This window comes from Macrotis lagotis, chromosome 1 (assembly GCF_037893015.1).
Source record: "Macrotis lagotis isolate mMagLag1 chromosome 1, bilby.v1.9.chrom.fasta, whole genome shotgun sequence".
Lineage (NCBI taxonomy): Eukaryota > Metazoa > Chordata > Mammalia > Peramelemorphia > Peramelidae > Macrotis > Macrotis lagotis.
In genome coordinates, this window is record NC_133658.1 from 677996387 (window position 1) to 678012858 (window position 16472).

General features: G+C 35.2%; 1 protein-coding gene and 1 long non-coding RNA gene across 14 annotated transcripts in view; one reads left to right on the forward strand and one right to left on the reverse strand.

Moving 5' to 3' along the window:
• Nucleotides 1-16472, reverse strand: part of PPP1R1C (protein phosphatase 1 regulatory inhibitor subunit 1C) — a 206320-nt gene that overhangs the window by 97955 nt on the left and 91893 nt on the right. For both annotated transcript variants that reach the window (XM_074215565.1, XM_074215564.1), the window contains exon 3: nucleotides 1178-1215. In XM_074215565.1, coding sequence (XP_074071666.1) covers nucleotides 1178-1215 — 38 coding nt within the window. The remainder of the gene's footprint in view (nucleotides 1-1177; nucleotides 1216-16472) is intronic.
• The window catches only part of LOC141507677 (uncharacterized), a 105721-nt gene that overhangs the window by 1576 nt on the left and 87673 nt on the right, over nucleotides 1-16472 (forward strand). For 2 of the 12 annotated variants that reach the window (XR_012474229.1, XR_012474233.1), the window contains exons 3-4: nucleotides 10507-10556; nucleotides 10948-11086. The exons of 9 other annotated variants lie outside the window; for them this stretch is intronic. This is a non-coding gene — a long non-coding RNA (uncharacterized LOC141507677). The remainder of the gene's footprint in view (nucleotides 1-10506; nucleotides 10557-10947; nucleotides 11087-16472) is intronic. One more of the 12 variants, XR_012474232.1, reaches the window with a different exon arrangement.

Genomic DNA, 16472 nt, shown 5'->3' on the forward strand with positions numbered 1-16472 from the left:
CCATGCATCCCTATTACAATGATTTTATTATTACTACTATAATTACTAGTACTATTATAGCTACTATTATGATGATTTTCTTTTATGAAAAAAGGAATAGGTCTAAAAGTGAGGAAAAAAAGCCTATACTTACCTTTAAAAGTTAATACTGCACTTTGCAAGGAGAAAGGAAAATACCCAACAACAAACATACATATTTGCTGTTATGAATGAAAGTAGGGTGGGGGTAGGGTGTTGTGCTAAGTGGTTTGCAAGTTTTATCTCATTTGGTTCTTATAACAACCCTATTATTAAATGCTATTATTATCACTTTAACTAAGTTTAAGTCTCTGGGCTCCAGTAGCTGAGAAGTGTCTGAAGTTGGATTTGAATACAGGTCTTCTTGACTCTAGGTTTAACCTTACCTACGATGCAATTTAGCTGTCTTTAAGAGATGTTCAATCACAGTAGGGACTCAGAAGGATGGTTTCCACTTTTTTAAAGAGAAATATTTGTGGTTGTGATTGTTACAGTTGCAGCTATTTACAAGAATTACAACAGTAAAGGATTTGGACAAACAGATAAGAAATAGGAATTTCATGATGAGTTTTTTGAAGGAGACCCCTCAAACTGAAAAGTCAAGGGTTCAAGTCATGCTTCTGATACATGCTGTCTGTACCATCCTAGGCAGTGCTTTGGACAATGGAGACTAGAATTTACATGGCAGGTGCTGACCTATCTTGGTAGGGGGAGTTTCCTCATCTTTGGGGGTTCTCTAGAGCAGTAATATCAAACTCAAATAGAAATGAAGGTAAGGAAACTATACACACACACACAGATTTCTCAAGGTCAAAACCACCTATTAACATTATCTATGTGTTATAGGTTTGATATTTCCCAATTACATTTTAATTTGGTGCAGGTGTACTTGAGAGAGTTCTAGACTATGTGTTTGATGGCTGGTTGTTTTCCAGACCAGAAATCACAGATTCAGTACCTATATAACCTTGCTAGGTATAGCTGGATTGTTTGAATGTATTCCTAGTGAAACCTCTCATAATCCTACCTGATATTTTATCACAAAACATAAAGCATATTGATTTTGAATGTTTTAATGCCTTAAATTTTAAATTATTATATTTTAAATATATATTTTAAGGAACTCAAATGTATAAATAAAAGATGTAATTTAATTTACCTCTGCTTGTGAGTTGGTCACCCTCTTCTCATCTATTTCTATGAAAAAGAAGACAAAACATATTAGGGAATTTTATGCAACAATGCAAATTAAAAGAACAATTACAAAACAATCAAAAGTGAATATTGCAAAATTACCATTAGAAAGTCTCTTTATGAAGAGGAAAGAGAGCAGAGACAGAGACAGGAAAAGACAGAGAGAGAGAGAGAGAGAGAGAGAGAGAGAGAGAGAGAGAGAGAGAGAGAAAGAAAAATAGAGATAGAAATAGAATAACAGAGAAGTGAAAAGAGTCAGAGGGTTTGTAGGGCTCCCTGTTCACTTTCATCTTTGTGTGACAAACTCCTTTACAGAAAATACTCAAGATAGAATAAAAATCAGTTTAGTTTATCTAGAGGGAAAATATATAATAGTACATGCAGCAAATAAAGTTTAAACAACAGTTTTCATGCTGTCTCCTCCATTAGAACAGGAGCTTCTTGAGAGAAGGAATTCTCCTTTGCTTTTCATTCGTCTTCTGGTATTATAATGTTGGCACATAGTAGGTGCTTAATAACTGATTTTTGATTATCCTTAATCATTAATTCTCCAAATCACTAATAATAAATGAAATGCAAATCAAAATATCCCTGAGCTTTCACTTGATCATCAGAAAATTATTAATGATGATAAAAATGGTAATAGTCAATGTTGAAGGAAAGATAGACACACCATTGCATTGTTCGTGAAGCTGTGAATAAATGTAGTTGATTCTGAAAGTAATTGGGAATTATGCAAGTTAAGTGGCTAAAATTTTCATACCCTCTGATCCACAGATTTCATTATTAAGCATACATACCAAAGGAAGTCATTGGAAAAAAGAAAATCCCCATATACATCAAAATATTTATACCATCACTTTTTATAGTAACAAAGAACCAGTCAAGAGGAAGAGTGGAAGAGTGGGAGAATTAAATAAACGATGACACAAAAATGTCAGGGAACATTACCCTGCTAAAATAAATGACATTAAATTTTGCAAAGCACTTTAAAACTTCTTGGCCTATGGGGTGGCTAGGTGGTGCAGTGGATAGAGCACTGGCCCTGGAGTCAGGAGTACCTGAGTTCAAATCTGACCTCAGACACTTAATGCCTAGCTGTGTGACCTTGGGCAAGTCACTCTTAACCCCACTGCCTCAAATAAAAATTTTTTTTAAAATAATAAATGATGATTAAGATCAATGAAGAAAAGAAGACTTACATGAACTGATTTAGGGTGAACTAAACAGTGTCAATTAGAAGAAAAGCAAGCACAAAATAATCAAAACTGAATGCATAGCAAATAAACAATATGAGAAGACATCCCAACCCATTCCTTTGTAGAGGTAAAGAGGTCCACAGTAAAGAAATATTGCATATGTTTTGAACATTTTTGATATATTGATCTATTTTTTTATTTTTCTCTCCTACCATTTTTCTTTAACTTTTAAAAAATTAATTGTTAAATAAGGTAGGGGAGGGGAACAGGGAGATGCAGAAGAGAATATTTGATGTGATACTTCTCTGTTATCATTCACCACTAGTAGTCATCCTACTTTTCTTTGATTTCTTCACTTTTTCCCTAAATTGCCAGACATACCCTTTTGCTTTGATTTCCTTGCCAATCAAACTCATTCTGAATTTTAACATTCTTGGAAATACCTTTGATGAGCAATTTAGGTATCCTACTCAACTCTCTCTTAACCTCCCCTCCAATCTGTGGGTAAGTTAAATTTTAACTTCATAGCATGTCTCATATATGCTTCCTTTTCCTCTGACACCACTACTATTCTAATTACTTCATACCTGGACTATTTCATTAACTTTTAGTTTGGTCTCCTTGCCTCAATCTCTCCCCACTCTAGTCCATCCTCCACTCAGTTGTCAAAGTGAGTTCTCTAAAAACAAAGAAGTCTGTTAAGAAACTCCTTCGGCGCCTTATTACCTCTAGGGTCAAATCTCTTTTTCAGTTTGACATTCAAAGCCCTTCATGAGTTTGGCATGGCATGGAATGACTATACCCTCTCTTGCCTTTCCTGTCCTTATGTCTTTCCTTATGCCTAAGTACTCACCTTTGTGATCCAGTGTTCTTACCCTCCATGTTTTTCCTCTAAAAGACACTTAGTCTTTTGATACCTGGAATTTTCTCTTGCTGTCCCCAATGTCTGGAATGCTTTCCTTCCTCATCTCCATCTCCTGGGCTTCCCTGGCTTCCATCCAGTCCTCATTAAAATCCTGCCTTCTACAGAAAACCTTTCCTGATCTCTCTTAATACTAGTACCTCCCCTCTCTTATCTCCAATTTATCTTGTATATTTTTTGTACATAGTTTTTGGCATGCTGTCTCTTTCAGTAGATTTCAAGTTCCTCCTGGCCATGACTATTTTTTTGACTCCCACGGTTTCTCCAGTGCCTAACAAATAGTAGGTGGTTAATAAATGCATATTGACCAAAACTAGTACATATGCACACACACATATACATACATACATACATACATTGTGTGTGTGTGTGTGTGTGTGTATGTGTGTGTGTGTGTGTGTGTGTGTGTGTAGACTTTCACCTTCTTTCACCTACTCTTGTTGTCCTCTTCTGTTTAGCTTTACAGTCTGGACTCTTCCTGCTTTTCCATTCTTAGAATTTATTCCTTTCTACTCTCTCTAAGATCCAGTCACCCAGACCTCACAATTGTTCCTGGTACCTGATACCTCATTCATCTATTCTATGCCTTTTTATTCACTATTCCCTTTTCTTGCAATACTTTTCCCTCTTCAATTCTGCCTTCTGGCTACTCTGGCTTCCTTTAAAATTCAGTTCAAATCCCATCTTGCTGGAAGGTTTTCCAGGTCTCTCTCAAGCCTTCTTCCTTCAACCCTCATTAGGAGTGCCTTTAACTGAGATTAATTCCCATTCACAATGTAAGTTGTATGTGCATAGTTATTTGCATTTTTTTCTCCCTCATTGAACTATGAGCTCTATGAGGTCAAGGATCATCCTTTTGCTTTTCTTTGTATCCCCTCAAAACTTAGTGTAGTGCTTGAAACATATAATAAGAACTTAATAAATGCTTGTTGAGGGGTAGCTAGTTGGTATGGTGGGTAGAGCACTGGTAATGAAGTCAGAATGACCTGACAATAATCAGAAGAAGGGTCCTTAGGGATAGAAAGTACTTTTGATGGGGCAGCTAGGTGGTGTAGTGGATAAAACACCAGCCTTGGAGTCGGGAGTACCTGGGTTCAAATCCGGTCTCAGACACTTAATAATTACCTAGCTGTATGGCCTTGGGCAAGCCACTTAACCCCATTTGCCTTGCAAAAACCTAAAAAAAAAAAAAAAAAAAAAGTACTTTTGAGACATAAATTTTCAGGGTTAAAATGATCTTTCTAGATGAAAGTTTCTAGGGTATTCTACAGGCTGCTTGATTTGTAAAATATATGGGATAATGATTCTGCTGCTAGTTGGCCTTTAGATCAGTCTCCATCCTTAAAGCAATTTTACCCATTTTATGAGTAAAATAATTGTATCACCAATATCTGTTAATGATCAAATGAATGCAAAATTCTTCTTTGTCTTAGTCTTGCATGTATAATAATAGCATTCAATTTAGCAATCCAAAATAGTTTTAGGTGGAATGTTTTGGTTGATTGGTAGTGGAATGCATAGAATGTAAAATTGCTGTTTGTTCTAACTTTGTTTTGGCTTCTAGAAAAGACTAACATTTAATACTTGGGTGAAAAGTTCTGGATAATTCTAGCAAATTCTGCTTTTTTATAAGGGAAGGATAGAATTACCAGTTTAGAAAAATAATTCCCTGAACTTGATGCAATCTGTAAAAATTTTGTAGAACACCAGAAAGTTAGTGATTATATTCAGGACAAGATAGCAAGGAAATTGTCTGAGCATCAGGGTGAAAAAAGATCTTGAAAACACAGTTTGATTCATTGAATCAAATACTATAAAATCAATTTAGCAAGGATAAATAGAAAGTTTAACATGTGTTAAAAATATCAACAAATTAGGATTTCAAGTTTTATGAGGTCTTTTTTTTTTAATAAAAGTTTATCTGGGGGTGGTTAGGTGGCGCAGTGGATAAAGCACCAGCCCTGGAGTCAGGAGTACCTGGGTTCAAATCCGGTCTCAGACACTTAATAATTACCTAGCTGTGTGGACTTGAGCAAGCCATTTAACCCCATTTGCCTTGCAAAAAACCTAAAAGAAAAGTTTATCTGCAAAAAGCATTTGGAGTCAGTGAACTTCAAGGTTAATGTGCAATATCACAGCCACAAAAATTAATATAATATTAGGTTTCATTAAAAAAGTACATTGTCCAGAAGCAGGGTTCTCGTCCCATGTCCTAGTCTAACCATAACTGAAGTATTATTTTCATTTTGGAATACCATATTACAAGAGGAATATTAATAAACTAGAGATCATCAAGAGATGGGAAACCAGAATGAAACCAGAAAGTCAGTTAGAGTACCAGGTAGGTAGTTCAGTGGATAGAATCCTGGGTCTAGAGTCAGGAAGACCTTATTTCAAATCTGACCCCAGATATACTTGCTAGCTGTATGACTTTGGGCAAGATACTTAACCTCTACTTCAATTTTTCTCATCTATAAAATGGAGATAATAGCAATACCTACCTCCCAGGATTATTGTTTTGATCAAACAAGATAATAATTGTAAAGCACATATCATGTAGCTTGTCACAGAATAAGCACTCCAAACTATTATTATCATCATTATCATATATTGTCAATGGAAGGTACTCTAGGTGTTTAGCATAGAGAAGAATTAAGGATATGAAATATTTGAAGATTTATTATATAGAAGAAATAAATTGTTCTATATGTTGCCAGAGAGCAGAACTGAGAACAATAGGTGAAAGTGGCAAAGGGTCAAATTTAGGCTTGATGTAAGGAAAGCTTGCTTAATAAAAAAGTTGGTTATCACAACACTATAGTCTCTTCTAAATCTGAGATTTTGTATTTCTATAAAAAACCAGCAATACACATAGTCTTCTTCAGATTTTTTTTTTATTTTATTCTATCCTAGACAAAAGTTCCTGCGAAAAGCCAGGCAAGTCACAGATTCAATAAAGGTGTGTTGGGAAAGCTGAGCTGATCTTGAATCAACAGTTGTTTCTCCATTAAATATAAATAGGATTTAAAATCAAATTGTGATGAAATAATTTGTACTAGAAGAACACAGTTGGGCAGTTTCCTTAGGAGATATCTATGATCAATTCTCAACAAATCCCAACTGGTAGCAGAGCAGTTCCTTTTGGAATTTATTATTTTGATTTTCCCCCCTTTATCCTACCTTGTACCTCCTCCCCTAGGCAGCTTGGTGGTGCAGGAGGTAGAGGACTGGTCTTGGAGTCAGGAGGATGAGAGTTTGAATCTGGCCTCAGATTTGACTCTTACTTGCTGTGTGACTTCAGGCAAGTCACTTAATCCTGATTGCCTCCAGGTCATCTCCAGTCATCCTGATTCATATCTGATCACTGGATGACTGGAGGAGAAAGTGAGGCTGATGACTTAGCACAGCATCCCCTCACTCAGATCCAATTCATGCACTTATCATGGTATCATCTCCCTTATATTGTGGTCTTCTTGGAAAATGAAAGACAAATATCATGTCTCTAATATGGCTTTCTTTTTCTGAGCTGGAATTTTTTAAAAATTCATCTTCATTGAAGATATTTCTGTTTTTTTAATTACTTTTGCTTAATTTAAAGAAACCCTATTTCCATAGGTTATCTTCTCTTCATCCTTAAATTTCTCTCTCCATTCATTCCCATATTTTTTTTCACTCTAGCAGGTTTTTCTTTCATTTATAAAAAACACAAGTCTTTCTAGATTTTTCTGAAGTTTGGCCCCCAATGATTTTTTTCCCCTTTTCATTTATTATTTTCACTTATTATTCTCTTTCATTTTCCCCCAGTTAACATGAAAAAACAAATTTCAACATTCACTTCCAAAACCTTGAGTTCCAAATTCTCTCCCTCCCACTCCACATTCATTCCCATATTGATAAATGGTCAAAGGTTATAAACAGACAATTTTCAGAAGAAATGTTATCAAAAATCAAATAAAAATTCTCTAAATCACTGATTAGTATTTCCTCACACTTAATTAGATTGACTAATGTGACATAAAAGGAAAATGACAAATGTTGGAGGTGATGTGAAAATATAGAGGCACTAATGCATTACTAATGGAGTTTTAAACAGGTTCAGCCATTGTGGAAAACAATCTAGACCTATGCCCAAAAGGCAGACTAGGTCTGTACTACAAAGAGATCAAAGAAAAAGGAATAGGACACACATGTACAAAAATATTTGTAGCAACTTTGTGTGTGTGTGTGTGTGTGTGTGTGTGTGTGTGTGTGTGTGTAGTGGCAAAAATTGCAAATTTAGGAGATACCAATCAATTGTAGAATGGCTAAACAATTTGTAGTATATGATTGTGATGGAATACTATCATGCTTTATGAAATGATGAGCAGGATGGTTTTTCAGAAAAACCTGAGAAGATATTCAATCTAAAGTGAGCAGAGCAGTGTCCCTGTAGTCAGGAGTACCTGAGTTCAAATCCTCAGACAATAATTACCTAGATGTGTGGCTTTGGGCAAGTCTCTTAACCCCATTGCCTTGCAAAAAAAGCCTAAAAAATAAAAACAAATAAAGTGAGCAGAACTAGCAGAACATGATACACAGTAACAGCAATGTTTGATAATGATAGTCAACTTATGTAAGTCTTAACTACTCTGATCAATACAATGAACCAAGACAATTCCAAGTTCTTATGATGAAAAATGCTACTTACTTCCCTAGAGAGAACTGATAAACTAGTGCAGATGGAAGAATACTGTTTGTCATTTTCATTTTTTTATCTCTCCCTCCACCTCCAACATGGCAAATTCAGAAATGTTTTTCACAGCTATAAAGGGAATCACATTGTTGCCTTCTCAATGGGTGAGGAGGGAGAGAATCTGGAACTCAAAACAAAAACGAATGCCATAAATAAAAAGATACATAAACAAATAAATATCTTCTATTCTACCTACCCTTTTTGTCATCCTTGCTCCTAGATTTTAAAGTTTACTTATTAATTTTTTCTTTTTCCTTTAACATACTTTAATTTTCCCTCTCTTTTTATTCTCTATTAATTGATAAAAGCTTCCCTTTCTCTTCTTTCCTTTAACTTATTTTGTTAGTTTTTAAAATATCTTTTTTTCCCCTAAAAATGATTTCTTTACTTTGTTATCTTCATTAGTTCTCTTTTTGGTCTAGTCTAAACTTTTATTCTTCCATGGTCCTTATACACTTTTTATTTTTTCTTTAATCTGTGTTCCTCATAAAATTAAATCTTTTTTCTTTTATTTCTTTAGAGAGATTTCTAAGGTAGATTCAAGTTTTTCAGTTCTGTCACTTATTTCTTCCATATGGGCTATACATTCTTCTTTGAAGATTTTTATTTCTTTCTTGTTCCATTTGGGAGCATCTTACTATGATTCCATACTCTCTTGGGAACTCAAAGTTTTTGCTGCCTGATCACATGTTGCTTCATTTTGCTTTGTCTTATGTTTACTTAGTGATTTCTGGGTTCATTTAGATGCCATTTTCCCTTCTGTTATATTTATATTTTTAAACAAAATTTTCTTCTGGAATCAGTCTTTTTTTCTTTTATGCTTATATTATTCAGTTTCTGATTTCTTTTCATTTGATGGCAGATCCCTTGAAGAATGGCACTCAAAGTTGTCTCTGCCTCTTCCCATACCACCTGGGGGGGTGGTTAATTTTCACTAGCCTTAGTCCCTAAGCCAAGTGACTTCAATGAGTACAGAACTGGTCCCAGCTAGATTCTAGCCTCCTTTCCTTCTGGTCTGGTGTAGCATTCCACAGTGGCTGAGATATTCTAGACTGACCAAACTTCTGACTTCCTCCATTCCTACCTCCTCTGTAGTCATTAATTAGTCTCCCACAATGCTGTATTACCACAGGATGCCTAATTTGGAAGCAGGTCTCAGTGCTACTTGGGGAAAACCAATCTCATCTTTCAAGGAGGGTGGCAGCAAGTGGGTCCAGAGCTCCTCTGGAGCCAGGTGAGATACCTGGTGAATTCCCCATGGTCTCAGAGTTCCAAAAAATACTGCTTGCTCTCACCTCCAGTTACAGAGAGGTTGGAGTATGCACATAGGCACTCCCACAGCTGGATGGGGGAGTTGAAGGGACCCCTGTCCTTCCAGTCTACACATCCGATGTCTCCTCCTCCCCATTTCCTTCCCTCAGGGTGGAAGAATTCCTACCATCAATATTCAGCCTTCCACCACCTCTTCAAGATCCTATAAAGAAGTTTCATGGTAAAGATAAAGTTTAGCTAGATAAAGTGAGCTATGATTCCTATTTAATTCAGAATTAATAATAAATAATTTACAAAAAAAGAATTAGCAAAGTGTAACAGAAAATACCCATGTTTCAAGATTGAGAAAATTTGTAGTTATTAAAAATGTAACTAACTTTTTCAGAATTTTCCAATAATATTTTCATTAATGAAGAGTAAAAGTTGGAGGTTTGAAGACAATCAAGATATCTTCATAGTTTACAATACCAACTAGAAATATGGCAGCGTTAAATCCATGACCTGCCAGGTAGTTTCCAAAAACCCAAGTCTTTGGGTTCCAAGGAGGAGGATTGTTGAGTGTCTGAGAGGAAAGGCAGTACTGACTATCAGTCCATCAAGAGACAGGTTTGGATATACCATGTGTCACCAGATATCACATACTGGCATTTTGCCTGACATTGCTGAAGCACCAAGGCACCTTGCTAATATAGAAGGAGAAATAAGACTCAAAGGCCAATGACCACAGCATCCAAACCATCAGAAGAAGTCCTATTTCCTATAACAGGTCATGGGATGAAATGGTTCTGGAAAAAGTGAGTGAGAAGGAAGTCTTTGCTCAACATACTCCTCATTGTAAATAAACATAATGTACAAGTTATGCCACCATTAACTTGGTTGGCACGGTCCTCTTAGAAAAATGAAGGACAGGGGTGGCTAGGTGGCACAGTGAATAGAGCACCAGCCCTAGAGTCAGGAGTACCTGAGTTTAAATCCAGCTTCAGACACTTAATAATTACCTAGCTGTGTGGTCTTGGGCAAGCCACTTAACCCTATTTTCCTTGCAAAAATCTAAAAACAATAAAATAAAATAAAATAAAAGATAAATGAAGGACAACTATTATTATTACTACTAACTTTTCCAGACACATTATTCCATAAGGAACTCATGGCCTTAAATCTCTATTTAGCCCAACAGCTTCCTGAGCAGATCTTACTGAATACAAGCTCTCTCATACCAGTAAGTACTAGATAGTACCATCAGAATATTCTTCTGCAAGTAGAGTTTTTATCACATAACTGTTTTGCTCAGGGGCCCACAGGGGTTCCCAGCAAATGTCAACTCAAATTTGAAATGAAGGTTTCTCCCACCAATACATTTCCAAATTTTGTCTTTACTACTCCCCAACACCTCTTTACTTTAAACTTTGCTTATGTTATTTTACATTGTTAGACACTCTACAAGAATTGTAGAAAGAACATTAGATTTGAAGACAAAATATTTGGGTCAAGCCCTGTTATTTATTGGAGGCAGTTAGATGGCTCCATGGATAGAGTTCTGGGCATGGACTGGGGAAGAGCTGGGTGACCCCAGGCAAGTTACTTAACTTCTGTTTGCCTTAATATACTAGAGAAGAAAATAACAAACTCGTCTGGTATCTTTGCCAAGAAAATTCTATGGACAGTATACTGTATGATCTTCAGGGTCATGAAGAATCAGACAAGACTGAGCAGCAAACAAGAATAACCTATAGAATTATGAGAAGTCAAGTAAGTTTCCAGTTTTTACCTTATACAATGGGAATAATAATATTGGCACTACTTGCCTTAGAGAATCTAATGAGTAGCATATATTAAAGTATTTCTTAAGTATAAAATTTTCTATAAACACACATCATTATTATTCCTTCTTTCCTGGAATCCTAGGTCTATTTTTTCCCACAGTATTTTTCTATGCCATTCCTCAAAGTACAATTCAAAACTGATCATCTATACCTTAGTCTGCTGGTTAATCCTAGTACTCAATGATCATGCTTTTCTTCTTCAGTATTTACATATGCTATTTATATTATATAATATTATGTTTAATATTTTTCTCAAGGTGTTACATGTTATTTATGTTTTACCTTTACCAAACTCTGTAAATGTTTCTAAGACTCTTAGTATCATAGACAGGATGCTGCAAGGAAACTTAGAAGTTAAATCTGTCAACTTCATTTTTATACCTTATACTTCTTTATACATTTACTTCTTTTTTTATCTCTCTATTAAACATACCTCAGGGTTATAGGCACAGGAATTAAATTATTTTTGATTAGCAGTAACATAATGGAGTAAATATAGCATCATCTCATCTCTGCTACTTACTTCGAGATCATTTAATCTCTCTGGGTCTCAGTTTCTAGAATTTCTGAGGTGATATAAAGTTCCCTCCAGCTCTCAGTACTAGTACATTTCCAGTGCTAGAATTTGGCCAAGATGAAGAATTTTGGTGAAAAACGGATGTCTGTTTTTGTCTTACTGAGTTTTAGATGGTAATGAGATATTCAATTGGATAAATCCTGTATACAGGGAGACATATGTGCATGACAGGCTCTGAATAAAAGTTCATCAGTTTGTTGATTCCCCAGTGGTAGAGAATTAGATCTGACAGGCAATGGTAAACCATGAAAGTGCAAGTTGTGTTTTATTGAGCAAATGTAGGAGAAAAGCAGCTATCTTGGAGACACAGAAATAGTAAATTGATAAGAAGGAGCAATCTAGTTGCTTCAGAGTAAAACTGAAAGATAACATGGCTTTGAGAAAAAACTGCCAAGATTATATACTAATGATGGATTTTTAAAATGTTAACATGGAGGAAAGACTTTTGAATAACCTGCCAGAAGGTGATTGGAGACCAGGGTGCACAGAAATCAGTTCCTATGGGCTCATAAGAACCAATTATTAAATTAAAGTGTGAGCATTTGCACATCAGAAATCTGTAAATGCTACCAATCAGGCTTGGTTCTCTACCTTTAAAAAGTAATAGAAAAACGGTTAAAAATGCAGAATAAACTTAAAAGTATGTTGCATATTTTTGAAGAGCCAGTTATTAAATATATAAACCAGAGACCTTGGTTTTCATAGAAAGTTGAAGACAAAAGTAAATTCAGAGGTATATAAAGGAATTGTTTAAATTCAATTCAAACAAGATTTTTTTTAACGGCAACAAGGTGGTGCAGTGGATAGAACATTGGGCTTCAAGTCAGGAAGACTCATCTTCATGGGTTAAAATTTGACCTCAGACTCTTATTAGTTATATGAACCTGGCAAGGTAGTTAACTCTGTTTCCCTCAGTTTCCTCATCTATAAAATGAGTAGGAGAAGAAAAAAAGACTAGTTATCTTTTCTCTGCCAAGAAAATCCCGATGGGTTTCTGAATAATTGGACACAACTGAAAAGATTGAATGACAACAACAGCAAAACATGCCAGGCGGAAGTAGCATAGCATGAATGGATAGAGAGTTGGTTTCAGTCAGTATGATCCAAGTTGAAGGCCCATATTTAATGTATATTGGCTTGTGAGCTGTGGCAAGTCATTTAGCTTCTCTGTGCCCCAGTAATGCGCTACGATTATAATTTGAAGAGAAGGTGTTGGTTTGTCCTTGTAAAAGAAAAGTTCTTCACCAGGAATCCCCTGTGCTGAGGAAATCACTAGTCTGACACAAACATATAACAGTTCCTAGGTAGGCATCTTTAAAAAAGAAATAGTCGCTGTCCTAAAGGAGCTTACATTCCACTGTTAGGAAATAACATGTAAACAGGTATATAAAAATATAAATTCAATGTAATTGGAAAAAAAGTACTAGCTATTTGCCAGCAGTTTCTCTTCAATTTAAAAGTTTTGAGGGTGATTGTATTGAAAGTAGAACTCAAGTTAAAATTTAAAGAGATCTCTAAGAGACAAAAGTCAAAACAAAGTATTTTACTCCCAAGGTCAGGCATGGAAAAGTGAGATGGAATGTGGAGTACAAAGAGCAGAGAGTGGATCAGTTTGACAGAAGCCTAGAGTACACGATGCAGAGTAATGTAAACTTTCCAGAAAGGTTTGGTTCGTCAGACTACAAAGAGTTTTAAATACCAAACAGCAGAGTTTGTATTTTAGAGGCAAAAGAGTTTGCTGGAACATCATGAGCAAAGCAGTGACAAGGTCAGTGTTTAGGGAAGTCGGTTTGTAGCTCTGTCAAGAATGGATTGGAGAGCAAGAGTCTAAAAGCAGGAAGTACATTTAGGAGGCAGTTGTACTAGTCAAAACCAGAAATAATTATGGATGTACCTATGGTACAGGCTGTGTAGTAGAGAAGGAAATGACAAACCACTCCAATAGCTTTGCCAAGAAAACCCCAAATAGGGTCATGGAGAGTTGGATATAACTAAAAAATGACTTAACAACATCTATAGGGAAATAGTCAACAGTTTTAATAATTATTTCAGAGAAATCAAGAAAGATGAAGACAAAGAAAAATACATTAGATTCAGTAATTAATAGATCATTGATCTTTCCATTAACAAGTATCTAACAAGTGCTTACAATGTATTAGATGCTGTATTAAGCTATAGGGATATGGGGAAACAACATGAAAATAACTGTGCATACAAGATATTGTATAGTGATCATGAAAGCTAATTTCAGAAAAAAAGGTGGGAAAGATCTCCTGAAGAAGTAGGAGGTCCTCAGGTAATGAAAGATTCTAAATGATAAAAATTAAACAAGTCATTTTATGTTTGATCCCAGTAGTAACAGGAAGCCAGTGAATTATATTAAGGGCCTGACATAGTTGGATATGTACTTTTAGGAAAATTGTTTTGTCAGTTGAATTGGAGTGGGAAAAAACTTTAGGTAGCCAAACAACCAGAAAACTCTTGTAGTCATTCAAATTTGAGTTTATGAGGGCTAGTGCCAATGTGGCAGCTATTTTCATGGAGAGAAGGGGGGTTATGTGAGAATTATTGGTGAAGGTATTTTCAAGTCTCTGCATGAGACTAGAAAATAGACTGAATATCTGAGGTAATGGCAAGAAAGGATGAGAATTACACCAAGTTATAAGTTTGGATGACTCAAAGGATGGTGATATCCTCAATGATAACTTTCATAAATTTCACTAAGAAGAAAAAATAATGAGTTCTGTTTTAGATATATTGTTTTTGAGGTGCCTACAAGACTTCTAGTTCAAGATATACTAAAGGCAAGTTGGTAATGTACAACAAACTCAGAAGAGAGTTGAGCCTAGCTATATTGAACTAGAAATCATCTGCATAGACTATTATTTGAGAAAAAAATGGAGATAAGGAAGGTAGAAGACATTTTGGAGAATTTTTAAAACTTACATGATGAATGCCTTAAAGAAGATACTTTAAGATACCTGCTCTAATTCAAACCTAGAAACATTTTTGTGCTGTGCAGTCATTTCAGTTATGTCTAATGCTTTGTTATCTCATGTAGGTTTTTCTTGGCAAAGATACTGAAATGGTTTTCCATTTCCTTGTCCAGCTCGGTTTACAGATGAGGAAAATGAGGCAAAAAGGATTTAAGTGACTTGTCAAGGGTCATATAGCTAGTAAATATCTGAGTCCAACTTTGATTTTAGGGAGATGAGTCTTTCTGACTCCAGGTCCAGTGTAGTATCTACTCCACCACCTAGTTCCCTAGAAATATAGGTAGACTTAATTTTATCCATGCATAAAATTAATTTATTTAATACTGTTTAGAATATTTATAAACTTGATTTGAATACACCTACTTAGATATTTTAGATTATAGACTTAGAACTAGAAAAGACCATAAAGACTATCAATTCTATCCCTCTCATTTTACACATGATGAAACTGAGGCACAGAGAAGTTAATGATTTGTCCAGGATCATAAAGTTTATTAAACTTCTGAAATGGGATTTGCACTAAGGTCTTCCTGACTCTAAATCTAGTGCCCTACTCACTATGGTATTTGAACAAAGTCTATAATGTTTTATTTTATATAAGCAATTCTTTAGACAACACAACTGTAAAACTCTACTTTTTTCTCCTTTTACTTTGGAAAAAATGAAGTTTTTTGTTACAACAGTGCATATTTTCTTGGATTTCCCATAACACTTAGATGGTTAAAATTATTTTATGTAATTTTACTTCATCATGAAAACCTGTCTTTTGGTCCCCTTTATGGGACACTTATAAACTTTTCCTTAGGCATAGTTCAGCTTTTCTGTTGAGTTCTTTGGTTAGCTTTGTAGGACCTTTTCTCATCAACATTGCTGTTGTGGGGACCTAGCATAATAATGAAAAGTATGATAATGAAAAGTTCAAATTCTCAAATTCTTTAAAGTTCACCAGGTCCATGGGGAAGGAGAAGGCTGACACATTCTTCCACATGCCTCAAGCTATTCCTTCCCAGGGACTTCACTGGAGGCTACCAACACTAAGCTCCCAAATTCTTGCTAAAAGATCATGAACAAATTTTCTCTACCAATCTGAACACAATTCCAGTATGATGTCACTAGTTCATCCAATGACTTTCAAAGACATTTAGATTTTACCAATGACTTTTTAATATTTAGTCTAAAGTTATGATCGATTGATTAAAGAGAGAAATATTCTCACATAATTAAGGTATCAGAGTGTAGCATCTGGTCACTTTAAGTCAGATAGTATTATTGATTGAATGATTCAATTGATCCCCATGTTTTCAGAGTCAAGTGTCACTTTGGTAACTGTCAAGAAATTGTGATTACTATAACATATCTAAGATGACATTGAACAATTAAACATATGAAGCAAATTGAGAAAAAACTGAATATGGATTGCAATTCCAAATAATTCTATACTAAGAATAGCTCGGATTTAAAATGCTTGCTCACTACTCACATAACTGTCCAAAAGTGAGATAGAAATGTGTTATCTCTATTCTATGAATTACTCATATTTTAGTCTTTCAAAGAGGAAGTGAAATTTACATGAAGGAGGTTGTCAGGGTAGACAGTGGCATCTAAGTATAAATGAGTGTATAAAAAAGGCAGTATGTAGTCGTCCTGGAGAGGAAGGTAATTTCGAAGTCAAAATATATCCTGCATCTGATTTGTATAATCATAATCCTAGGAAAAGTGCTTAATTTCTCATAGCCCCA